This window comes from Cryptotermes secundus, unplaced genomic scaffold (assembly GCF_002891405.2).
Source record: "Cryptotermes secundus unplaced genomic scaffold, Csec_1.0 scaffold1229, whole genome shotgun sequence".
Taxonomy (NCBI): Eukaryota; Metazoa; Arthropoda; class Insecta; order Blattodea; family Kalotermitidae; genus Cryptotermes; species Cryptotermes secundus.
This window is the reverse complement of record NW_019723925.1, coordinates 66,950-94,177: the sequence shown is the minus strand read 5'-3', so window position 1 is coordinate 94,177 and position 27,228 is coordinate 66,950. Positions and strand designations below refer to the sequence as shown.

General features: G+C 38.3%; 2 protein-coding genes across 2 annotated transcripts in view; one reads left to right on the top strand and one right to left on the bottom strand.

Annotated features, from left to right (window-relative positions):
- The first annotated feature begins 345 nt into the window (after positions 1 to 345).
- Positions 346 to 21,794, top strand: LOC111862188 (cell division control protein 45 homolog). Its single transcript, XM_023847380.2, has 14 exons — positions 346 to 485; positions 3,773 to 3,925; positions 5,109 to 5,246; positions 6,807 to 6,875; positions 7,617 to 7,808; positions 9,549 to 9,610; positions 11,148 to 11,327; positions 12,866 to 12,997; positions 13,546 to 13,750; positions 15,810 to 15,865; positions 18,486 to 18,624; positions 18,834 to 19,033; positions 20,093 to 20,169; positions 20,587 to 21,794. Exons 1-14 carry the CDS (start codon positions 435 to 437, stop codon positions 20,649 to 20,651), a joined length of 1,719 nt encoding a protein of 572 aa, XP_023703148.1. The 5' UTR covers positions 346 to 434; the 3' UTR covers positions 20,652 to 21,794.
- Positions 21,795 to 22,606: 812 nt separating this feature from the next.
- The window catches only part of LOC111862178 (nucleoredoxin), a 39,747-nt gene continuing 35,125 nt past the window's right edge, over positions 22,607 to 27,228 (bottom strand). Inside the window, exons 5-6 of the mRNA XM_023847362.2 lie at positions 26,505 to 26,632; positions 22,607 to 25,350 (exon numbers count right to left, since the gene is read on the bottom strand). Of these exons, the coding sequence (XP_023703130.1) occupies positions 25,120 to 25,350; positions 26,505 to 26,632 (359 nt within the window). The 3' untranslated portion in view covers positions 22,607 to 25,119. The remainder of the gene's footprint in view (positions 25,351 to 26,504; positions 26,633 to 27,228) is intronic.

Sequence of the window (27,228 nt, the reverse complement as noted above, 5' to 3'; positions counted from 1 at the left end):
ATTGCATATTGCACATCGAAACGCATTCATTTTGAAGCAACACAGTTTAAAAAATATTTTAAAGATGGGCGCGTGCGTGAATGTAATTGGTATTGTAGGTTCCGATTTAGTAATCCGTGGTTCCGAGGTGTCAGCACCGTCTCCACTTAGTAATCCGTGATGTCTGCCAATGGTAATGTAACGATAATATTTTGTGGTCCTTAATGTAGTTGATTATCTTCACTTAACATTAAATTACGTTTATCTGTTCAATTGGCTGTACAGTTTACTATGTATCAAAGTTTTGTAGTTTAGTGTCAAAACTTAGATATGAGTAGGGATAATGAAGTTCTAATTTACTATTTATGTTGGCTTCCCTGTCGGTAATGTAATATGGCGGATTGTGGGCGCCAAATGCTGTGAGTTATGAAATTTGGTGGTTTGTGTGACAAATTATGTATGTAGAAGATTTAAAGAAAGACTTCTATAACGTGTTGATTGGGAAGGTAATGTATTTCAGCATCTTATGCATTTAAAACCTTAAGTTCGATTTAAAGTTGTATTAACCAGTTATAGTAACTTTAATGTATGTTGGGGTTTTATACGTTAAAGGGATGGGCTTTAAATGACGTACCGCGACAATCTTCGGTCCTTTGCTATATCGAGTATAAATTATTCAGCATATTTAATGTCAGATAACCAATATGTTTCTTTCACGTACTATACAGAATCTGCAGTGAATGTATATGTTTAGTAAGTACTGACTCGTGAATGAGTCATATACTCATATAACTCATATACCTCTTTGTGCACTTATCTATCAATTTAATTAATTAATCTTAGAATTTATTTATATATGCCTGTTCCATAAAACGAATATGAAAGAGTGTAGTTTATTTCTTAATGCCCGTGTCACTCACGGAGCTGAGCCCTCCTTGAGAATCCGCCAATTGTGCAGCTACTCGAGAACTTTCCAGCATTTTATGAAACCCGAATGTTCGTTACCGTGTTCATAAGAGCCTTCCACTGGTCCCTGTCCTGAGCCAAGTCAATTCAATCCATACCATCCCATCTTAATACTCTTAAGATCCATTTTAATATTGTCTACCCACCTATGCCTTGGTCTTCCCAGTGGTATCTTTCCTTCTGGTTTCCCCACCAATATCCTATATGCATTCCTGTTCTCTCACATTCGTGCTACATGTCATGCCCATCTCATCCTTCTTGGCTTGATCAATCTAATTATACTTAGAGAAGAGTACAGGTTATGAATTGTTAGACAACAGATGATAAGACAGAATCTTCTGTACTGAATGGTAGTACTGAAGTACAGTAGTAATATCTGAACGCCACATTTTCAAAACATCTGTTGCCTGTTTTTATGTTATGATTTTGCTCTGAATTTTAGTGATGAGACAGCAACATATCCCTAGCTTTCTCTGTGTTTACTTCTAGACCAACCTACTTACTAGTGTCATTTAGGCCGCGCCATAGCTGAAGCGGTTAGTTGCTGGCTTCCCAGCACGGAGGCCCTGTTTCGATCCCCGGGTCTGGTCAAGTGGGATTTGTGGTGGACAAAGTGGCGCTGGGGCAGGTTTTCGCCGAGTACTTTGGTTTCCCCTGCCAATCTTCATTCCACCAGTTGCTCCACAATCACCCTCACCTATCATCTGGGGCTGGTACAATTGGCCAGAAGTGGCAGCAGTACAAGGGACTTAGTCCTACCACACTAGCAATAACAAAAAATACTAGTGTCATTTAAAGTTTGTGTGCTTTTCTTTATGGTATCTATATTATCACCCAGAAGATTCACATCATCAGAATAGACCAACTGCTGATGTGTCCCATTTAATTTCAGTCCCACATGATTTTCCTGGACCTCCTTAATGGTATATTCTAAAGCAAAGTTGAAAAGGAGTTTCAATAAAGCATCTCCTTCTTTTAGACCTTTCTGGATAAAGAAATTATCAGAGAAGTGTTGACCTATACAGACTTTACCATACGTTTTGTTTGAACACATTTTAATCGGCCTAACTAGTTTCATGGGTACGCCAAACTCTATGAGAATATTGTACTTCCCTTCTAACTGAATCATAGGCTTTCTTAAAGTCTACGAATAGTTGATATACTGTCTCATTGTACTCCCATTTTTCTGCAGTATCTGATGAATGCTTAGAATGATCAAGTCAAGGAGGATGAGGTGGGCAGGTCATGTAGCATGAATGGGTTAGAGAAATGTGTATAGGATATAGGTGGGAAAGCCAGAAGGAAAGAGACCACAGGGAAGGCCAAGGCATAGGTGGGTGGACAATATTAGAATGGATCTTAGAGAGATAGGATGGGATGGTATGGATTGGATAGATCAGGCTCAGGATAGGGACCAGTGGAGGGCTCTTGTGAACACAATAATGAACCTTTGGGTTCCATAAAATGCTAGGAAATTCTTGAGTAGCTGCAGAATTGGCAGCTCCTCCAGAAGGGCTCAGCTCCATGAGTAAGTATCTGGTGAATGCAAATGTTCTGATCAGTAGTTGGTCTGTTATGTCAAAACCATAATTTCATCTATGTGTGGACTTAACCTTGAGAGAAGGCTATTGGATAAAATTTTGTATGAAGTTGATAGCATTGATATCACCCGATAATTACTACAGTCAGTTTTATCACCCTTCTTTTGAACTGGTACAATAATAGACTCCTTCCACTGATCAAACAGTTTTTCCTTATTCTAAATATAAGCAGTTATCTTATAGATCTTAAAACATAATATTTAAGCTCCTGTTTGAATAAGTTCTGCTGAAATTTGATCACTACCTGGCGATTTATACTTTTTCAATTGTACAATAGCAATTAGAACCTCAAAAGGACTAGGCTCAGTTGCTAATGGCTCAGTTGTGTGTATTTCTATATGCTTAATATCACTGACCCTATGTACATTCAGGAACCGAGAGAAGTAGTTCTTCCACCTACTCAAAATGTGGGAATCTGCAAGCAGATACCAGTCTCATCCTTCACTAAGTTATTTCTAGTTTGGTAACCCCTCGTAAAGTCATTTATTCTTCGATATACATGTCTCTGATATTCTTGTTCTTACTGTTCATTGCAATCTTTTAGATATTCCCTCATTTTCCTGCATTGCTTGCTTGTTTCACATCTTATACTGTTGATAAATCCCCATTTATTTTATTTGGATCCTGTAACCACTGTAATTTGGCTTGTTTTCATTGGTCTAATAATTTTGAGGATCCTATATTAAATCGTGGTTTATGCTTCTTCAGTTCATGATAACCTAGGCTCTCATTGGCTGAAATTTTGATACTCTCTCTAATAGTTTCACAAGCTTTATTAATATCCACCTCAGTGTCTAAGTTTTCTGAAGCCACTAACCTATTTGAGATTTCAACATGATGATGCTCTTTACCCTCTACCTCATTTAATTTCTTGAGATTGAACCTCCAATATGAACTCTGTGCGTTGTTTGTTTACTCACTGCCAGTCTTTCTCTAACCTTTGCCACCAGTAGGTAGTGGTCAGTATCACAATCTGCTGCCCCGAATGATCGGACATCAAGTATACTTGAGTGCCGTCTCCTATCTATCAAAATATTATCGATGTGATTGTGTCTTCCATCAGGAGATGTCCTGTAAATTTATGAATGTTACAATGTTGGAACATCATACTTCTGACAGTAAGATTTTTGGATACTTAATGCCCCTGTACAGTTTTAAATCATTGATGTCTGTTTGTATGATTCTTACATTTAATAAAGTAAGTTACTATAACTGCTTCTTTCCAGAGGATACTTTTACTAGTGAATCATGACATTGATGCAATATGCGCATGCAAAATTCTTCAGTGCCTTTTCCGATATGACAGTATTCTTTACACATTGGTTCCCGTGCAGGGGATAACTGATCTGCAGAATGTGTATGGAGAAAACTCCGAAGAGGTAATGACCATTATCTAGTGGTGTACATTTGTAAACAGAGTAAAAGGTGTGAATAAAAATATTTTTTTTCTTGATGATTAAAATTTATTAGTAATTTTTAAGGGGGTCTTATAGTATACTTGTTTCCCAGCATATTATACCCATTTTTAATATACTGTAATGTTAACAGTATTATGTTGACAAAGTTTGAAACAGTTCTAGGTTGTAATGTTTGCTTGTGAAGGTAAACTTAAATTAGTACCTTGATGTCCTCAAAGTAGTGAATGTTAGGACAGCGCTGTTGAGGGATATGACATATGTAGTCTGGTAGATGGTTGTGTATGTTCTTCTGAAATGCTTGTAAACCATCTGTTATACTGCATGACATCACAACCCAAAAGACAAGTCTTGAAGCTTAAATACATTGTCACTGTATTATGAAATTATTTTGTTTTGAGCTGTAGGACTTACAGGTAAAGATTTATAGTTGTTGGGAGCCCTGCCAGTAACAAAAAAAGTTAGTTGCTGTCATTCATTTTATTATTATTTGTTATAATAAATAAAAATATAAACTAACTTTTCATAATTTTTGAGAAGCGAATGTCTCAACAGAATCTGTGGGTTCTGTTTTTGTTTTGTTGAAAGTGGGGTGGCTGCCCTGCTTGCGGCCCCTTAAATCTGACCCTGAAGACTTAAGGAATTGATTCAAGGATACACATTTAGCCAAAGAGGCTGTTAAATTGAATAAATAAATTATGTTTTAGTAATATGACAAAATTTCAGAATAATAATTTTCATAGCTTTTCTAATTACTGGTCTAATATCAATAGAAGAAAGATTACTGAAGTTGAAGAAAGCAGTCTTCTGGGATGTGGCGCCATGTAGATATTGTGTTAACCTACATTTCGGAGGAATGTATCACGAAGAACCAGCCAGAACTCTCGCTGGTTCTTCGCTTGTGGATTTTCTTCTGCCCTGAAGATGGAGGCGATACGTTTCTCCGAAACGTCGGTTAACACAATATCTACATGGCGCCACATCCCAGAAGACTGCTTTCTTCATAGACACCACCGTGAAAACCTCAACTCTTACGATTACTGAAGTTGTTACCGATTTGATAACTTCATTAACAATTGCTATTAGAAGAAGTGTGTTACACAATAGAAATACAACCTACATTATTGTGATGACGTTCTTTCTTCAGGTAAAATATATTGTTCTTGTCAACTGTGGTGGCACCATTGACATTGTTGAAGCACTTCAGCCCAAAGAAGATGTTGTGTTCTTTGTTATTGACAGTCACAAACCAACTGATGTGTGCAATGTTTATAATAACGGACAGGTAAGGTGAATGCTGTGACACATTCATTTACATTTTGTACACATTCTTCATAAAATTAATGCACATTTGTGAAATTGTAATTATCTGTTGTTTTCTGTCTATCTGCATATTTCTTTTTCTCGAACTACTTGACAGATTTTGGTGAAGTTTGGTATTGGTATTGGCTAATTTTGTGTGTAAAAGTATAGGTAACGTTGTCCCTGTACTTAATTGACCACCTCTCCATGAAGACATTTTGGGGCATGCCTGTATCCATCGTGTAGGAGTCTCAGTTATCCCATTGTTAGTTTGAACATGGTGAAGAAGAGAAACGTTGTTTGCTGAAAATTGAATCCACTTTCCCTTTTTCTCCAGTCTGTACCCTAATTACTATGAGTAAACTCCAGTATTACAGCTTAAGTTTCTCAAAAATTCCTTGCTATACAAAGAATTAGTATATGGCATAGAATTTAAGACTCATTAACATACATAACTTAATCTGAAACATTTTTTAATAAGTTGAATGTGTAAGAAAATACCAAGAAAGAATCATTTTTCCTCTGTGAAGTTTGATATCTATAGTGTGTTGAGCTTTGTGACAATAGATTTGTATTTATAGGAAAATATATGTACTCCATTTCAGTATGTGTGTTTCTAAATTAAAAGTTTAGGAAATGTGTGCATAGTGTAACAGTTCTAGTGTGGTAACTGCCTTTTATTTAGTTGTCTGAAAACTGTAGAACTTAGAAAAAAATATCTTGGATATAAAATATCTGTTTCATTTCAAACATATTTCCTCAGATTAATGTTTCATGAGTTGTATTTGAGTTACTCTTGAGAAACACACAGAAACACATGTAAGGCTTCATTCGATGTGTATTAATGTTCACTGATTTTAACAAAAATAGAAATGTCTTGACGAATTTCACTTTTGAATTCCATAAAATTATGTCCAGCTTCTTCTTCAGTTGTTACATGCAGATGGGCATGGTGAATGTAATAAATGCATTTCATGATGAACTCACCAAAGACTGGTCCACAGCAGATTGAGCATGAAAGTTCTGGATCTCATTCACAGAAAAGTGAACAGCTTCAAGGAGATATTACAGTAACAGCTCAAATATCAATGTTATATAAAATTCATGATTTATTTAATCCGTCTTGCAGTGCATACACTCATTTATCTCCTTCTCTCCCTCGCACTACATGTTTCGGCATAATAATGCCATCTTCAGGTGCTTACTTATCCACGTCAAACCAGTTCATTGCATGCCATGTTCACACATTAAAATAACTAAAATATGTATCTATCATATACATTGTCAAACGTTAAAAATATTAAAATTGTTCAGGATACCACATCGCTACGTCGCCCCTCACTACGTCAGTCACGCCCATTCTCCTTTGTTGGAGCACTCCTTCATTATCTTGTGTGTTGTGCTTTTGTTGTGTCGTGCTCCTGCGACTGCGTGTGTTATACTGTTGGGCTTCCTGGGTATACCACGAATTATATAAAATTATTCCAGTTAGCATCCAAAACAATATTGAGTGTTGACATCACTGAAATTTTGTTTTTTCTAGATAAGACTGCTGTCAAAAGCAGAAGACGATGAAGGTATTCCAGAGTTCGAAGAAATCTTTCAGGACGAGGTAATGTATAAACCATTAATTTGGACTCTGATTGTCATCGTTTACTTTTCTAGTATAAGGCTTGAGAATTTATGAAGCAGAGACAGACATGGAAACACTTAGCATAATATATAAAATTTGCAGCAAATGAGAACAATTGATGACTTATTAAACTTGAACAAGGTAGCTTAGCAATAACATGTCCAAGCCATATTCTGTTTGAATCTTGACATGACAACTGACTGCCCTGACTCTGGTTGCTTTTGTTTTGTTTTCCAGACTCCCATTACCTGAAGGATAGAATTTTATCAAATAGTCTTCCATTGCTTTCTTTCCTATTCCTCCAAGTTTATCATTTGTAAATCTTATCGTTCTTCTTTTGTCGCCACAGAAGCAGTACAGTTGATGTCATTGTAGAATATGCATAAGTAAAGTTTAGTTCCCATCAAGTCAAAGGTAATCCTCACAATTCATTGAAATATGTTATTTTCTTGGCTTTGGAGTGTTCATAAACTTCTCTGTGTAGAAAATAAACCAGTGGCTAATTGCAGTATAGGGATGACGTACTTACAGTTTCATGAAGATAGTGTGTAAAGCAAATGATCTATTATATGGGAACTGGGATAACTCATTCAGTTTAATAACTAAGCTGTGTGTGAACAGTTTCAAGTATATATTGTATACAAGAGTCCTCTGGTCCATAAGTACTCAGAATCAGTACTGAATTAGAAGAAGTGGTTGGCCAACACTTTGTGCTTACAGTCAGAGGAGGAAGATGAAGATGGTTCAAATGCTGGCTCAGGTGACGAGGATGGAACAGAGGAGTCGCGACAGGCAAAACGACGACGTCTGGATGAAGAAGCAATTCTTAGGAGGCGAGAACGGCGCCTTTGGGAAGAGAAAAGAGACCGGCTTATGTTTGACTATACTCAGTTCAATTATTATGGGCGTTCGGTGAGTTAGGATTAATGGTTTGTTGTTTGTTTTAATTTCTTTACAACTGAATGTTTCACAGGACGGAACTGTACTGTAATTTGAATTAATGGCCCATGATAGTTTAGTAAAGGAACTGAATGATCAGAGCTCAGTTCTTAGTTAAAACAGGATAGTTCTCTTTGCTGCCATTGCTGGAGCCTACTTGGCCTACTGGATTGCCCAGTCAGTATGGAGGCTAAGCTGTGGGCAGACGACCAAGGAATCAGGTTTTCAACAGAGGCAAGAAATATTTGTTTTCTCCGCATCCTCCAGACCAGCTTCGAGACAGACCGAGCTTCCTATTTAATGGGTGCCAGGAACTCTTTTCCCAGGGATGTGAAGCTGCCCCCTCACCTCCGTCTAATTCCATGATTAAGAATGTGTCAATCTGTACCTCCATTCCTTCATATAGTATCTTCATGTTATGCTGCTTAATTGGTTGTAGGATTTACTATAAATTTATCTTTCACTTGGTCTCCCATCCAATGAGTACTGTGCACTGTTACCCTAGAGGGGGAAGAGCAGAAGGAGTGTATTCACCTTCAAGTATTACTTAAGTATAGAATGCTCAATGATTTAATACTTAAGCCCCAAGACTACTACATGTTTACTTTGCTGTTCCTGGGAAACCATCCTATGATGAATACTACGTAATTACAGTGGCTTCCCTATTTAAGATTTCTTTGGGGACCATTATTAATAAAGGCTTAACTCATCCAGTGTTGAAACGGAAGTATTTTCGGTATTTGCATTCAGCACAAACTCTCCTTAGCTGTCTGCCAAAACATTACAGACATATTCACTATCTGATATACTTTTCTTGGAGTGTTTCACATTCCTCATAACTTTGAACTTTTTTGAATGGCCACCTTCTTAAATGGAGTGGCACAGAACTGCCGTGTAACTGTCTGAGAGCTTCCTATACATCTTTGATCTGCGTGCATCTGACTCTTCTCCTCAGGTGGTTGAACAGTTTGGAGAAACTCTTATAAGATTGTGGTATATCTTAACACAGCTACTACTCATATTGTGACATACCTCCTAAAAGCTGGAATATCGAAGTTGAAGGAAACGTCCACTGCCAGCCAGCGGCTGGGTAAATATAGTTTCCACAGTGGAGTCAGCCATTGCAAGGTAACAGTTGGCTACACACATCCCAAGGGCACACTGTAAACAAATACATGGCTGCAGATATGGTTACCACAGTAATTACAATGGTTTCCAACACAGCGCCATCTGAAAGAGCAGAATAGAACCCTTTGAGGTAGTGTCTTAGTTTATGTGGTGTAGTTACAGTAACCTGCAGAGTGTCATCACTGAGCCAAACCCGCATCTAAAGTCACTAAAACATGTGACATTATGATAAAACAATAGTATCATTAATTATGTACTTTGTAAGGATTTAGAGGAACATATGTACACCTCCAAGAATAAAATGCTGCCAACATCCTCTAGTCTGTAAGTTATTTCTCCAGTTTTTTAAATTATGGCATAGCACTTTATTGTCCCAAGCTCTTCCATTATTACGTTGGTTCTGCTTTTTTAATATAGAGGCTATTGAAGATTGTTATTCATGCCATCATTTACAGCCTCTGTTCTCAGCAGCAGCGCATCCTATCGAATTGGATAGCCTATATTGAAAATGGGCTTGCATGTAGAACAGGTGATACAGGTTAAGTAATTAAATAATTATTATCATCAGGACCCCTTTTCTTACAGAGTGCTGTGATAATGTTTGAACTTGCATGGAAGCTATCAAAGGATAACATGGACCTCTTATGGTAAGTGTCATTCATTCATTCATCAGTAATCTGTCAGATGACAGGTCCACAGTCTCTTCCAAAACAGTTCCTCCATTTAATGCGATCTAGAGCTTCCTCCTTCAAATGAGAATATCCTCTTCTGTCCCCAAGGTCATCCAGCATCTTCTTATGTCTTCTTCCTCGTCTTCTGGTCACTTCTATCCTCTCTTCTGTCTGTCCTTCAATAACTCTTTTAGAAGGCACTTACTGTGTAAGATATGACCAATCCAATTAGCCTTCCGTTTTCTTATTTCGTGTAGGAAATTCCTCTGCTCACTGACTCTAAATAACACTACTTCATTTCTCACATAATTGGTCCAACTGATCTTCTCCATCCTTCTCCAAGACCGCATTTAGAAGCTTTCCAGGTGTTTCTGATCTATTGCCCTAAGTGTCCAAGTTTCAGCCCCATACAAAGCCATGCTCCAAATGTAGTATTTCACTAGTTTCTTTCTCAAATTGTGGCATATCATAATTAAAAATGCAATTCTCTGTTGTTCATTAATTTATAAATTTTGATTGGTTAGGAAACATTAATAAGGAAATTTCAAGTTTTTGAAACAAATGAACACTTAAATTGTATCAGCTTTTCCAGGGCATTCAGTTTTGCCTAAATGATGGTGTATTCATAATTTATTATATTAAAGACTGAATATTGTGGTCAAGCGAGTAATATTCTGCTTCATATTCAGGATATCTTGGCTATCCATCAGGATACTTGGTTGTCCTCAATCTGTACAAGCAAGTGCCAAGGTAGTACCCCCAATTAGTCCAGGATTACTTTTCAGATGCTTTCCAGTCTATTATTCATCTATCATTCAGTCCTAGGTAATCTGAAATATTACAAATTTATAAATAAATGACAAATGAAAAAATTATGTTAAAAGGATTGCAAAACTGTATATTAAGAAAATATAGCCAGCTTATTATAGTTAGAATTTTCGGTGCTCATGAAATTAGTTTTGCAGGTGAGATTTTGAAGTTTTCATAATGGTGAAAATAGAGATTTCAGTCTTCTGGGTCATGATGCCATGTAGTTGGTAAAGATTTATTCTTAAGATGAAGGCAGCAGATTCTGCCGAAACACTGGTAGTCACATGCCAAATTAAATGTTGTCATAGCTAGAGTTTGAAATGTTTTTTTAAAACCTCTGACCTGAAGAAATATTTTCGTCTTCAGAAAGAAGATGGATCAGTATAATCTGCTGTGTTGCTCACAACCAATTAGATTGATTTCTTCCAGTTATTGTATTGTTTGTCCTAAACACCCATAGACCACATATAAGATAATAGCAAAAGAAAGTCAAATTTAAAAGTGAGGTTAATTGTTTATGACTTGATCTAGACTTCTTTTGGTATGATTGACCATTCTATTCGTGCCACAAGTGACCAAATTGGATTGCCAGTCCAGATTTTTCATTTGCCACTAGTGGCCAGGCAACCATATTTTTTTACACCTGGTCATAACATGGAAGTCCATTATTTTTTTGTTACTGTGATAAGCACCTATGTTGCAGGTGGGCAATTGTGGGTGTTACAGAGCAAATATTATTATACAAGGTGGAGAATCAGCAGTATGTACTGGAGACTGGGAACTTGCAGGGTCATGTTGCCCGTCTTGGTTACCAAGGTGAAGTACTGGATGATGAGAACTCCACTCATCATAAGACTGCACTCAAGATAACGTATGAAAAAGAGTATCCTTTAAAATATATTGCCATGTGATAGAGTGACTGTAGACAGGGGTTTATATTGGATATTGGATTTGTTGACCACTTTAATACACAACTCACGATTACACTTAATTATAGCACCATTGCTAACTTCCACACTTTACAGTTCACTAGAGCACTTTTCCAGCCTGCAGTGTCTTCACTAGTATTGCCCGGTAATGGCTCCTGACAATAGCTATTCCTCAGTTTCCAAGCTCAAGTCCTCTCTGAACAGCGGCTCCCTTCCAACAGCCTCTTTTCTTCACAGACTTCTGTACAGAACTGACACACTACATTGCTCCCTCAGTTGTACTGCCATTTCTTCTTTTCCAAGGGCTGTGCTTGTGATGTCTGTGATCAGGTTCACCTTTCTCTCTGTTTTTCATGGTGAATACTCTCCAACCACTCCCACTGCTCATCCCATGTGTTTCCCTCATAGGGTGCCAGTCAGTCCAGCTTGATCACCATCCTCTACCAATCAGTGAGGGCAACGGTTCCCAGAGTGGTCAGTGCTCCTGCATCCATGGCTCTTAATCTGTCATAGTGGTCTCTTCTTTCATTTCGGAGGGTCCAACCCCTCCACAAAGTCCTGACATTCATTTTCCGCAGTCTGATGGAACTCCCAACTGTTTGCTTTGCAATCTCCAGCTCTACAGTCTGCCTGAAAGTCCTGTTGAGTGTTCTCCTGCTCCCAGATGTAATTAGTCTTTTGGGCCTCAGTTCCTTATTCTGGTTTCGCCTGACTCCTCCCTCCACACTTCCATTCTTTTGAGGATCCTCCTGCTACATTGTCCCTGGTCCAATTTTTCCATTGTCTCTATTCAACTCTCGGCCCTGTATGACCACGTCCCTTATGCTATGATACTCCTGCATGGCAGGTCATCCCTCTGCAGGCAGGGGCCACCTTTTTCCAGGACCCACCATAATCCTGGGTTCATTTCTGCAGCTGTCAGTGGAACCCAATGTCCAGATGCCGGTCACCATGCTGCTTCTTCAGTGCTCCGAAAGTTTTCACTGTGGCAACTTTTTCATGCACCACTACAGACTCTGTCTGTTTTGGATTTGCCACCATCATGGATGTCATCTATTCCATGAGGGCTGTCACATGCTCAAGTGACTCCATGTTTATCCATCACATGAATCACAATCCAATGATGCACACTTCAGTACAGGCCAGTAATTTGGTCAATTCAGTCCAAGCACTTCTGACACCAGTTGTCATGTAGTTTCGAATGAGTATAGATAGAGATGGGAATTTATTGACCATTTATACACATGACTTAGAACTACAAGCAAATAACAGCGCCATCACTAATCTTGACACTTCACAAATCACCACAGCACCCGCTAAGTCTTTTCCAGCCTTTTATGTCTTCACCAACAGCTTCTAATAGTGGAGATTCTTCAGCTTTCATGCTCAAGTCCTGTCTGACTGGCAGCTCCCTTCCAACTCTTTTCCAACACTTGCAACTGTCATGTAAGTCCTATTTTTGTTTGTGTTTACTCCCTTAACATAATGTTAGCCTGCAATTGGCACTTTATCGTCACTGGACAGTGGAAGCGAGCCTTCAGCATTCAATGTACTCAGCTGTGAAGCTAAAGCTATGGACCCTTCGTGGAAAGAAGAAACTTCATGAGTTGCTTGCTGAGATGGGGTGAGATAAATTTATATTTCTGTGTATTATAATGTATCAGAATGATATTAATATAAGTGGGTCAATCAAGGGAATCAAGGGAATTGGTGTAGTGATAACAGTGTTGGCAGTCACTGAGTTTGAATTTGCTTGGTTATCAGCTAGCCTCATTCACACTCTTAATGGTTTCCAAACTTTACAGGAAAATTTAAAGTTACTGCCTTGAGAGGGTAGAGTTTGTTAGTGATAGGATGTTGTACATAAGGTTAAGAGGTCGCTGTTGTGATGATATCATTCTGAATGGTCATACCCCAACAGAGGATAAAATTGATGATATAAAGGACAGGTTCTATGGAGAACTAGAATGCATATTTGATAAATTCCCTAAATATCATATGAACATGATGGAGTGATGATGGTTTTTGACATGAACTGTAATCAGCATTTACAGCACATATGCTTCTTCTAATTTTGAATCATGAACAGCATTTACATTTGTTGTAATTATTCTAGGATACATTTGTAAGCTTTTTCAGACAGTTTATTACTTGTATCTTACCCTTTTGCAGATTGCCTCTTGTTCAAAGTAGGCAGAAATTCGGTGCAATGGACCTAGTGCTTCGTCAGGAGTTCCAGTCGATGATAGCCAAGCTTGCAGATAAATACCAGTTGCATGACATTGTTTATGCATCCTTCATTTTGCAGTATGGTTTCCGTAGTCGTTATTGTGCCGCTGACATAGTCTATGCCATGCTTGCCACCCTGGAATCCATGGCAAGTTGCCTTTTTATATTCAGCTTTTCCATTCATGCACCTTAATTAAATTTGTTTAACTAAATCTTTTGCATACATAGGTAGGATGAATATAATTTATTATAAGTTATATTTTGAGGAAACTGATTGTCTGACAAGAGCTCAGTAGGTTCAGTTGAAACAGTAATACAGCATGTTTTGTTTTCTGACATCACAAGTCATTTAGCTTAAGAAGACACCATGTGGGGTACTTCTAACAGGATTCAAACAGCTCCTGGACATGGACTGGTCTTGAAAGCCCTAAACTGTGGCACCTAAAACTCTGGATCAACTTCCAGGGACTTTCTGTCTGATGTTATGTTAAACATCTCATTCTTACAGCCTGAACTTGATGGGTTGAAACATGGTATTTGCGAAGCCATTACATCAGTTGAGACAATTTCCTACATGGTGTGTGCCTTGGATATAACAAGTTAGCTCTTTCCACAATATTTGCTGAGTTAGACACATTGAAAACTGTTTTTTAATCATCTGCTTGTCAGATGTTAAGACCATGTGTCATGTTAACAATTTTATGACATCTCTTCCAATGTCTTCTTGAAATTTATGTTCCTCCAGGGTCTGTATGCTATAGTCTTTTTCAGTATTCCATTGTTTTATGAAACTTGAAAGCAAGATATTGCCCTGCTAATTGGTTACTGGCCAGCAGTCACTGTGTTCATTCACAGATTGTAGCCATCCTGTCCTCCCAGTCATTCTGGCTTAGCTGGCTGTGGGATCAACAGAAACTTTGGTAGGAATATTGTCATTTAGACTAGATTCCATTGGTATAATTGGTCAGGGTATGAGAAATGTTTCAGAGTTTAAACATGTAACTGATCACATAATACAGCAGTAGTAACTTTTTTTAATATACTGCCTAAATACTTTACTTCCAAAATCAAAATCCTCTTTTGATTTCTTAGCAGTTTTTCATCATATATAATGTCATCAAGCCCCATGTCGAGGTGGGTTAGAATATCCTCACCATAGCCCTGCAAGTCATAGAAGGTGCTGGAAAGGGAACCTGGTGCCTGGGGATGTAACTGGGCCACCCTGTTACTGGGGAATGTAAATACAGAGACTTGACCCTCCATGTTGGGGGTTGGTTGCAAGGCCAGCAACCTTGCTCTATAAAAAGATTATTGTTTCAAAATCCAAATAAATAAATACTGGGTGGTCTAATTCATAGCACATGGCCAGGAACAGACAAATCTGGCAGAATCTTCTAAGGGAAGCTGTGGCTCGATGATGATGATGATGATGATGATGATATGCCATAAAAACACAGATTCATATCTTTGCAGTACTTGTGTTGTTGTTAGAAATCTAGGTTATTACTTGAACTAACAATATGCTCTGCCTTGCTTGGTTGTTACTACTCAAGTAAGAATTACACAGCGTTCAGAGTTTAGTGCCAGACTACTACCACTTAAGAAAGTGAAAACCAATACTCACCTGGGCTGGTACGAGTGTACAATCATTCCATCTTCTGATCATATCATTAATAACATGAGCTGGGAACCTCATACAGGTTGCTACCTTTAGTTGACCTCAGAATGGATGTCATTTTCAGTGTAGCACAAGAATGTACTAAGAAAACAATTTTGATTTCTTTGTTTGAATTTTATAGTAAAGAAATGGGCAGGGAATAAAAATATTCTGGTATTTTCAGTAATTCAATGTAGTTTTATCAACATTTCATTGTGGTACATTGTAGAGGTATCTGATGTTTAGTGTGCAAGGAAATGTTTGATAGTATATGTATTATGAAAATTGAAGGAAGCTGGGAAAGTTAAAACCCTTCACAGAATTTGAGCTCATAGACATAAATGTTTAAAATTACACACACACAGTGCTCTCATATCTTCTGTTGCCATTTTATAGAATACATTTAAGTACACTGCAGATGACATTGTAAGTTTTTTAATTGTTTTTGTATTTTCTTGTTCTTGTCATCCATTACTTTAATGTCTTCTGGTATTTTGTATAGCACATTAGGTATTTGCGTTTTTTAAGTTTGTTTTGTTTTCATTCATAGGGGAGGGATAAATCACCAGCTGATTGCTTTCTAGAAGCTTTGGACTGTTTATCCAGGTATGTATCGACAGACAACCTATGGTGTGTATTGCTGTCTCAGTTGCAGGAACCACACATGTTAGAAGCAGTCATTTAATGTATCTCAGATGCAAAAACAAAACTGAAGAGCACTTTCTTCTGTGATGTAGCACCATGTAGTCTGGTATAAGTTCACTAATGTTTCAGAAGAACAAACTGTCTCCATCTCTGGGCTTGAAGAGTGAACCAAGCAAGTAGCCAACAAGAAGAAAAGCAAAGCTTGCTGATGAACTTTATGAGACTGTGCAGGATGTGAGGTTCTTGCAGTGGTGGTGACGAGGAATCCTACCATCTGGGATATAATAACATGTAGTCCTTTGCAAATCAGCTGATGTTTTAGAAGTACATGTCAGCTCCATCTTCAGGGTTGAAGAATAAACCAAGCAAGAAATCAACATGAAGCAGGTGGCAAACAGAATTCTGGCTACTTATTGCTTGGCTTATTCTTTGACCCTGAAGATGGAGGTGACATGTACCTCTGAAACATTGCTTGATTTTGAATGAACTACACAGCATTTTATACCAGCAGATAGAACTCTTTGCCAGATTACATGGCGTTACATCTGACAAGAAAGTGCTTCTTATAAGCACTGCTGTGGGAATATCAAATCTAACAAAAATTAAACCATACATTGATGAACTCAGAAAATATCATGATATATGGAACATTAATAAATACCTACCACTTGGCGCTACAGCCGTGGGTGAGCCTTTGCCTCCTCTACAACCAGACTCCACTGCTCTCTATTCCTCATCTTCTCTATCTATCCTTTCACCTTCAACTCCTTCAGGTCGTTCTCAACATCGTCTGGCCATCTCATCCTGGGTCTTGTACATTCCAAGTTGCCATCACAGTATTGTTCTTTGTTCTTTGCTTAGCTTGTTTCCCATATGTTCCATTTATCTGAGGTTGATTGTTAGGTTTCTGAACAAAATTCTTTCTACAGGATGAGGTTGTTAGCCTCATGCCCAACCCCCAACCTGGAGGACCAGGGTATCTCTCTTAGTCTGGACTCTACCCTTTGACCTTTCCAGCAAGGGTGAACCTACTATGTAGTTAAACTACCACTGGCATAGCTCTCCAGGTCACAGAGTCATGCAACCCCCACCACCATGATAAGGTGGAGACACCTTTGAGGGGGGACAGTAATAACTGCTAATTAATTTATTTTCCCTTGTGCAATGCTGAAATGGCATTTGTCACTAATAACAAGGAGTATGCATTATTGTATATGTGATTTGAAGAAATAGTTGCCCCAGTGCCTAATCTCCAACCCATGGATGCATGTATTCTAGACCTTGGCATGGAGCTGGGTGACTTTATAGCTGGGCAAAGAGCCCCCATAACAAGTGGATAGGAGGGTGCAAGGGCCACAAAACTTGTCTGAATGTTATATTATACAGGAGAATGTTTCTCTTGCCTGGATCAGATTTGGGTTTTCTGGCCTGTAGCCAGTCATGTCACTGTGATGGAATGTGTCATTGTTGCATCACATTTTTGTTCTTAAGCACCAAAATTTGGAGTAATTTTCTTGTTGCTGTCTTTGAAAATGTAAATTAAAATTGTGGTCTTATGGACTGTGATATGATGTGGTCTTGGAGGCTGATACCATCGTTTCAGAGGAACATGTCGCCCTCTGTCTTCAGGGTTGAAGTGATGAGGATCTGGCCTCGTTATATAGGCAGGGTGTCAAGAAATGTAGTTACAATGAACTGGATGAAGAAGAGCAGAATATCCATCTGGGTTGATAAGAATGATGTAACAGAATTGTTAGAAACTGCATTTTTGCATGCATGGCCATGTGACAAGGATGGAACAATGAACTTAGTGTAACCTGGCCACATCTGCACCCCAGCCACTTCAGTCTTGATGGGCGTAGCATGTATCTCTGAATACTGCCATCCAGTTCCAAGACCACGTAGTATCACAACCCAAACCTCACAGTCTCAACAATCACCACTCGCCACCATGAGAAACTGGAAACGTGTACAGACGTTACTGTCCACAGAAATTACTCCATTACTTGTGTTGAAGAAATATGTGCTGTATGAATCAATAACAGACATTGTTCTTTATGATTAGTAATGTTCCATATTTATCTAGTTTGCCAGGTGGTCTAGTAGTTGCTCACCATGGACCCAAGGTTTGCAGGTTCAAACCTGGCTGAGCTTCATGGAGTTTGAAGGGCAATAAAATCCTTCCTTCAGAAGGGAAGTAAACCTAGTGGTCCCATGTTATACATTTACAGCATGTAAAAGAATGTTTTACTCATGGTAAAAGATAAGTGAAGGCAAAATTAGACACCATTTTTGGCCATCCACAAAGTTTCCTACTCTGCCAGTAGATGCCACTGCAGTTGCAGGACTCTAGAGACCTCTGGTGGGCAAGAGTGGGAATAGCTGGACAAATGGATAATGTAACTTGTTAAAGTGCAGCATTACAAATAAACATACAAATCACCAACCATGTTTTTATCCAAGTGACTTTGTAACATTCATCACGTTAGTGGTGATGCTTAAGCTATGAAATGAACTTAATTTCTTTTCCTGTTACCAGACATTCATTTTGTGGAAATTTACTCCACATTTGTTTCTTCAGGCAGAAGAAATGTGTTTTGGAGGAAGGAATTGAGAAGGCAAAGCGGATGCTGACATGTATCTTCAAGCAAGTCCAAGCTGCACTGGATATGCACCAAGTTATTTCAGCTGGCCCGTTTGTTTACTTGATATTGCAAGAGGTATGTTCCGGCATTGTAGAACACAAGTATATTTCACTTGTTGCTGAATTAATTAACTTGTGAACAGTAATTGGTTTATATATTTGTGTTAAAATGCCACTAACAGACTTCTAGGTTACTTTTGTTTTGCTGCTGAGTTTTTGTCAAGGCTTTTGTTGCTGCTTCTAGTTAGACGTTACTTTGCTGGCAACTTTTTTCATTTTCATCAGGGTACATTAGATGCAAAGATGTTCTCTCGTCCTCATTGTATAACTCTTCTGGCTCACTTTGCCCTGAGGGCATATGTGGCAAGCTCACGGAATCGCAGAGCACCAAGCTTGCCCCTGATCGCATCAGCACCTCATGACTTAGACAGGGGCACCTGTTTGGTCGTTGGAATTCCTCCCACTTGTGAGGACTCACCAAAGAAGTAAGTTCAAAGTACTGGTTGCAGTACTATGTAAGATTCTCTTTTCATTTCATGTTAAGTTTATTACTGCTCTGAAATTTTGCTGTTATTGCTGGAGGACATTAATAACAACGTTTCAAAAAATGATTTGTAATCACAGAAGACCAGACATTCTCTTTTCAGACAGCTGTTATATTTCCATTGTTCACGTCTACCAAATGGTTTACTTTCCAATCCTGATGCTATATCGTCTCAATATCAAAAGCACCTTTAAATAACCCATGACAAGAAAAATCATTTATCATTTTCTGATCATAAAATTCCATATTCAGCCCATATTTGTTGAACATAAATTCCAGAGCATGTAACACAATGACATACACCACTGAAGTGTAGTATGAAAGACAACTGCTAGATGTCAGTGTTAGAAATAAAGTAGATATGCCATAAATGCTCCATCTATTACAAGTGCCTGCAAGTCACATATAGCACTATACAAGAAAGTTTGGCACACTATGTTTTATGTTTCATAACCACTTCATCTTCTCACACTTGACAACATGATAGATATATCATTACCATACCAGTATTTCAGATATCCCTAATGTTAAGACATGAAACATAAAAGGTAGCTAGTGCCATAATTTTTTTTAAAACTGAGAGAGTGGCATTTAGATATTGTCTTCTGGGTTTTAATAATACAGAGTAATTGATGGTTAACAGTGTTCTGGAGAAACCTGGTGCCTCTGTTTTCGGTATTGTGACACCATACAGTAGATGGTTACTCCTACCTCTGTCTTCAAGGCAGATAAAGACAGCAGGTTCCTCCAGAGCTTCCAGGAGACTACAATGGATTTTTTGCAGCCATGAAAATCTCAAATTTAATATTGTATTTACATACATTGTTATTTACTGCAGTGTGGAATTTCTGATGAGTGTTTATCTTACTGGGATTTTCTTGTATATTACAAGATTTATAATAACAGAATGTGTTACTTAATACAAAATTTTTTTGCTGGGCTTGAGCACTTTATGGTGGAGTGTTTTTTTTATATAATATTGTATCTTTCTCTGTTGTAGCTTCTTTGGCAAAGCATTTGAACGTGCAGCAGAGAAAACAAGTGCCAGAATGCTACCAGACTACTTAGATAGTTCCAGTGAGTACTGGTTCACATCTTTCGTTCTTTGAAAATTCTTGCAAAGTTTCAAGATCAAGTAATTAATTTTTGATGGCTTAATATAAGAATTTACAGTAGTCAGTCTTTGTAGCAACTAGAAAATCTTCAGACATAAATCCTAGAATATTTTATACATTTTGTCAGCATTTCTGTGAATTGTGGCATCATCTAAGCTTGGCCGTTATTACTTTGCTGAGCTGTGCAGGGCAACTGTATNTTTCCGAAACGTCGTGTTTTTATTTGTTATCTTAAAAACCAGGACGATGGATGAAGTCCAAAATCCCAACATATCAGTGTATTATACACCATCATCAGAATCCTATAGTAACTACTTATTGAACATTTGTGTTAAGTTTTAATGCCGCTATGTAATATTTTTTATATTTTATCTTGCAGTTGTTCAACTCAAGACTGAAGACAGGACAAGATTTTTTGATGCCTTGACTACATTATTAAGTTAGGATAAATCATATTTTAATAATTACACCTACATATCAGTCTGTAGAATTTTTAATTATTTGACAGTTGTTATTTTATCACAAAGCGGTTTAATGGAAGCAAAGCACAAATTATTTCTGGAGAGTTAATATTTAAGACACATTGTTCCTTTTGCTCTAAAGCAAAGTCATAAAGAATTTTATTCTAATTGTTTTTTAAACAGTTCTGCAGAATTCATATATGAGGTGTGAATAATTAAAAAGTTTCCAGAGACTTTTTTTAAAATGCATTAAAATAATTTGAAATGAAAAATGGCAGCACATTCCCTAGTCACTAATGAAATTTTTACAATGAAACGCAATGAATTTTAAATTTAAAAAACTAATTATTTAGAGGTATTGATAATGACACTGGTGTACATACTGTGAACTTCCTTCATATGCAGGCAGATGAAGACCATTTCCTGTGGTAGTTGCTGTTGGTTTCATAAGGGTATTGTGACGTTGATATGGTTATATGCTGATAGTATGTGTGGGGTAATAGGGAGTGTGAAGGGTTCATAGGATTAAATTGCTCTTGGTTTACGGTCCTTTTTGACCTCAGGAAATACATAAATGGTAGAAAACCAATATATTGCGTGTTCTTCATAACATAACAGTGGCATTCCCTATTTAAGATTTTTCTGGAAGCTGTGGATTAAATCCCTAAACAAAGATAAACCTTAAATGAAGGAGATTTAATAGTGAGATTACTAATTTAAGATCACTTATATGGGACCCAAAACCAAGAAACATAGTGTCACAATTTAGGTGTGTGTGACTATAGATGGGGTATGGATTGGATATATTGAGCACTTGTATACACCACTTTACACTTTACACTACACTTTACAATTCACTGACACACACAGATTAGCTAGCGTCTTCAATCTATTGCAGTCTCCACCAGCTGTTTCCTAGCAACAGATTCAACACAATGGAGATTCTTCAGCTTCTGTGGGCACAGCATTGCCCCCTGGTTAACATTCCACGCCTGAACTCATAGTTCCATCTTCTCAGCCTCCCTTGTAGAGCCCAACTCTCAACTAAATGCTCACTTGGAACTCCAGATTCTTAACTGAACTCTTCTTTATAACCACTTTGCACAAACTGAACATAAAACATCGTTCCCAACAATTCCTCTGTTGTTGCTTGTGTATCTGTTGCTGTGGGAACTTGTTTAACGAGCCGTTGCCTAGCAATGGCTCTCTCCTCTAACTCCGCTCTTCTGGCCTTTTTGGTGTCATGTCGCATTGCTCCCTCCTTGAGGTTGTTTGTCCCGAATGGTCAACAGGTGTATTGCCATTTCTTTTCCAAGGGCTGTGCTTGCGATGTCTGATCGATCTCATTTTCCTCCCCATGGCTTGGTTTGCATGGTGTATACTCTCCAACCACTCCCACAGCTCCCTCCCTAAGGCCACTCATCCCGAGTGGCTCCTACTTTAAAACTGCTAGTAGGCTCTTTTTTGGTTTGGAGGGTAACTCCTCCATTGTGTCCTTATACTCATTTTACACAGTCTAATGGAAGTCCGACTGCTTGCTTTATGACCTCAAACTTGAGAGTTTGTCTGAGGGTCTCATATAATGTCTTCTGGCTTCCCAAATGTAGATCCTGACTCCTGCTTTGTCCTCTCCTTCCTCAGATATAGTTGCTGTCTTGAGCCTTGGTTCCTTATTTCACTGATGCCCAAAGTGATACAAAATTTACAAAATCAATTGTTACTGGTGACAAGACATGGTGTTTTCAATATGAGCCTCTCACAAAGCGGCAGAGTGCAGCGTGGTTGAGCCCAAAGAAGCCAAAACCAAAGAAAGTGCGCATGCAAAAGAGTCGAGTAAAGACACTGCTAACCGTTTTCTTCGATTCCAAAGGATTCATTCACAAGGAATTTCTGCCAGAAGGTCAAACAGTGAATTCTGATTATTACGAGTATCTCAGAGTCCTCAATCGTTTGTGGGTGAGAATTCTTCGAATTCAATCTGAACATTACTTTCAGTAATCAGAGGTTTAGCAGTTGCAGCCCTATCGTGGATGCTGGATCTGTGAAGCTCACGGACAATTCTTTGTGGAAACTGTGCCTTTAAGATGAATGTTCAGTTCGGATGTCACCCATGCTGCAGTAGTTCTGTGAATCGAAACATTTCTTCTCAATGTACAATGATCTCTTTTTGTCAGCACTGATTTTTGCCCACTGTTCCTCATCGCTGATGTTGTCTTCCCATCATTCGTGTATGTCAACCTACCCTTAGAAACTGTCACTCTTGATACACCTCATAATGTGGCAGTCCCCCCCCCCCGAAGATGCATCAGCTAAACATGCACCAATCATCTGTACTCTTTCCTCTTTCAAAATGAGGCAGGTCTCCCATTTTCTGAATCTTTCACGCAGACTGTCACTCAGCACAGTCACTAATGCATTAAGCACTACACAGTGTAAACAAATGGAAGAACATTCAATGTAGCCAACACAAATTCTGTTTTCAATTTCTTAATGTTGCCATTATTTTGTTCACCCCTTGTATGTTTTCCCAAACTACGCTTCCTTTTATGGCAAAGTGTAAGGTTTTCTCTTCCAAGATCCTTCCTGCATAAATCTGTGTAATAAAGGGACAGAAATGCCAGACACAAAATGAAATACATCTGTATTTTTATTGCTAAATGTATTTGTAATAATAATATGTTCTCAGAATCAAAACTTAACTCCTCATACACAATCACGTGCATGTCAGTTACTGTCCTCACATATGAAACAGATCATCAATGTCAGTTCATGTTTTCATTCTAGACATTTCTCTGGTTCATGGAAACTGTACTAATTATCCTACAAAGTTGAGAAAAGCTAGACCAGTATGTAAAATATTTTAACATCATTCATTGTTTCAGTGTTATTTATGGAAGAGTAGAAATTCCATATGTAAGATACATATTGTTCATTATCAATAATCTTTCAGAGAACATGTTTGTACGTGCAGTACACCTTTCCAGTTTAGCTGAAGTTTCCCCTCAATACATAAGACAAAGGCATGCTTTCCCACAGAGTGTAACATTAATTTTTTACTTAGCATGTGATGGATCTCTAAAATGGACTTCCAACTACTTCAATTTAATTGATTGTCTTCCCACCCACAGTCTTGAAATAAACTTACGTGTGATGAAGGAAAATGTTTTTGATCCGGTAAGTAAATGATACAGAGTTTTGTTTTCATACCGTCATAAATTGATGGCCGAAGCATGTTCCTTTAACCAAAAGGAGATAACTACTGACTTGGGACAGACCCATCAAGTAGGTTTCATATTTTTGTCCAATGATGGAAGATGAAAAATGTCCAAAATATCTGCCAGATTATAAATTGTGTTAATTCCTTTTACAGCCCTGTCTGAGCTCTCTTCCAATCAGCATTAAAAATATTCCCATTTCTTTATGTAATACAGAGCAAATTCAGTGCATCATCTGCCATTTATTGGCTACTACAGTGAAACTGTCATTTGAGGTTCTTTTGAGAGCAGTGGATTTCAACATTAAACTGAGGAAATAATAAACAGAAGAAAGTTAACGCTGAGATTAATCTCTTAATGTAAATGTTAAATGAGGTAAAACCTTACATTGAGGAACTTTAGATTGGGGTTCATGTGTGTACAGTTTTAAATTGTTTTCAATGATGTGTATCATTCCATGAAAGTATGATGCAGCATGGTGCTTGGTGCGTTTGCTGCAGGTTGAAGTGGTACACTGCACGCTGCTCAGTGTAGCTCTTATGACATGAAGATGATAAATTTTGTATTTTAAAGTCCTGCAAAATCTGGCCTGTCATTGGTGACTTGTTAAATTCTTAAGCACTAAAAACAAGGTATCTCATTTAGAAGAATTAGATATGTGTATGCTCTGTGTATTTATTATATAACATTCAGCAGAGGAAGACCACCCTTGTCACTTGCATGAATTACAAATCAAATATTTATGACTTTGAATAACGTAAATTATCACTGAATCACCTGGTCAAAAGAAGTTGGTTTATTTAAAAAAAAAAAGGTCAGTCATGAAAAAGGTTAAAATATACCTGGTCTTGGAGAAGGATGAGTTCACTACTTGGATCACATGAATTTGAGAACGTTCCCACATGTATGCCAAAGCTGAACATCTGGGCTTTATGCTTCCTATGAAATGAAAATTGTTTTTATTTAAAGCAAATTGTTTAATTGATCTATACAATAAGTTAAAAACAGAAGCAATTAACAGTTTCCTACAATGATTAGGATTCTTTAAATTTGTTTTGTGGGAAAAATTACAAATTGAATGCTAAGCTTTTGTTTTTGTGATGTAGTGGTTGCTGAGAACCTCATCTTTATTTATAACCACTGTCTCTGCACTTGTACTGGTGTGTACATACATCTCAAACCCATGGAATGTGTTTCAGACGTCTCTCAGTTCTCACATCCCTTCTGACTGTTTGTTTAGATCATACTCATGGCTCCTGCTGCCATCTGAATGTTGTTTGCAGTTATGTCAGATGTTGGGAGTGTTCCATCCAGGAACCTTGTCACAAAACTGATCACACTCTGTTCTGTGATCTCTGCTCCATCTTCCATGACACTCAGATGCCCACCCGAGATGTCTATAGCTGTCAGCAGTGGCACTGCATCGTCCAGACCCACAAATTCTCGTAGCAGGTCACTTGTCTCAGACTGGAAACAACATGATAAACATTTTAACTTATGTTATTTGAAACTAATTACACCATGCAATGAATTTACTTGTATCGTCATTATGGTCTTCATGATTGTGTCACCATGAATGAAGTCTTGCTAGTGGATACTAGTGTTTCAAAGGAACATATGCTTTCATCTTCCTCTGCAACACTGATACACACCCACAACTACACAGTGTCACATCCCAGAAGATCACAGATCTTTAAGTTGCCATTTAAATCCATCCATAAGTTTGTCCCCTCAGTTTCAAACCTTCCCAATCCCCATTGTGTTTTCTTGATGACTGGGTGTGCAAGTGCTTGAGGAAAGTTCGTAATTTGGATTCTCATTTCACAAAGTAATGAATGTGAGGGCACAACGTTTATTTTATTAAATGAAGGGAAAGAAATGGTTATTTAAAAAGACTGTTGTCCTCTGGGATGTTATGCCATGCAATCCCAGAAGATGGCAGTCTTCATAGTCATCACCATGAGAACCTGAAATCTCACATTGCAATTTAAATATAAAAAAAGTCTCACAAGTGGAATATCAATCATTCATTTAGTAAGCACATGACTGCGCAGATCAGCTTCACAAACTGAAGAGAAAGTGTACCCAGACAATATATTGTCAAGTAAGTTTGTAGCTGTAACACTAGACATTTGGGAGGTTTCAGATTTGAATCTCATCAGAGTTTCTGAATATCCTAACTTAAAATCATTGTGGTTTTCCGCAGAGGAATGCTGGAAGAGTACCTCAACATATTCTTCAACTGCCTACTTCCAAATACTTTCCTAGAAGTCCCCAACTAGTCAATGGTACTCATGGTATGTGATCTGCCTTTCACCAATATTTCAGCTAAAATTGGGCTCACCTATAACACTAGTGACACCTACCAGCTGATCAGAAGCAAGACATGGGATTACTCGGTAACTAATGAAAGACAAGACTTGGTTGTGTTGGGTCACAGTCAAGTCTCTACGAACTACACACAATCTGAATTGAACACTCTTTGTATCCATAACATATGCGACTCGCTGGGGGACCATTCTATTTAAAAGATAACAGTTAAATGATCCACAAATTAGATATTGTAACAGGCTGAGTAAAGTTCTTTTAGCTCGTACGATTTCAGAACCCCCTATACTTACGTCACAGCCCACAAAGAAATGCAGCAATCGGTCCTCATCCCGGTGATTGCTGTCCGTCACCATGGCAAACTGCTCTGCAGCAGGCAGGAGAACCGACTCAGCAAACTCCATTTCTCCTTCCTCTCCCTCTGGTAATTACAAAATTAGACATCCAATTAATTACTCAAACCAAAGTGCTCTGGAGTTCATGTCTAAACGTCCTGAAAGTATTGCTGTCAAGTTTAAGTAACTCAACAGTGTGACCGTGCCATTGCTCAAGCAGTTAGTCGCTGGCTAAGCAGCCTCCGTAGTCTAGGGATAACGTTCCCACCTCATGACTCAAGGTACGCGGGTTCAAACCCGGCGGAGGTCGTGGAATTTTTAAGGGCGGAAAAATTCAGGGAACAAGTCCTCCGGGAGGGACTTTAAACCGTGGGTCCCGTGTCGTAGCTTTACGGCACGTAAAAGAACCTAATGTCTCCAAAGGAGGCCACTGAGCTAAATTAAGGACATTTCCCGCCCAACAGTAGTCTCTAACGCCTCTGGTAGATGGGGGAAGCATCGAGATACCGCTGAGCCAGCAGAGGCCGAACTCGCTGGCTGATTCGGGACTGATGGTACGCACCAGTATCGGTAGGGTATAGAGACTGGTAGAATATCACAGGGGGACGTACAATAGATCAAACTGGTCGCGGTGCATGGGGAAACCCACCCCATCCAATAATAATAAACAATAATAGTCGCT

Bases quoted from the DNA above. Each gene is read 5' to 3' on its own strand.
- LOC111862188 (XM_023847380.2), top strand. From the start codon at position 435: ATGTATGTAGAAGATTTAAAGAAAGACTTCTATAACGTGTTGATTGGG. The intron at 5,247-6,806 runs GTAAGGTGAATG...TGTTTTTTCTAG, and splicing joins ATGTTTATAATAACGGACAG to ATAAGACTGCTGTCAAAAGC. The intron at 9,611-11,147 runs GTAAGTGTCATT...CCTATGTTGCAG, and splicing joins GATAACATGGACCTCTTATG to GTGGGCAATTGTGGGTGTTA.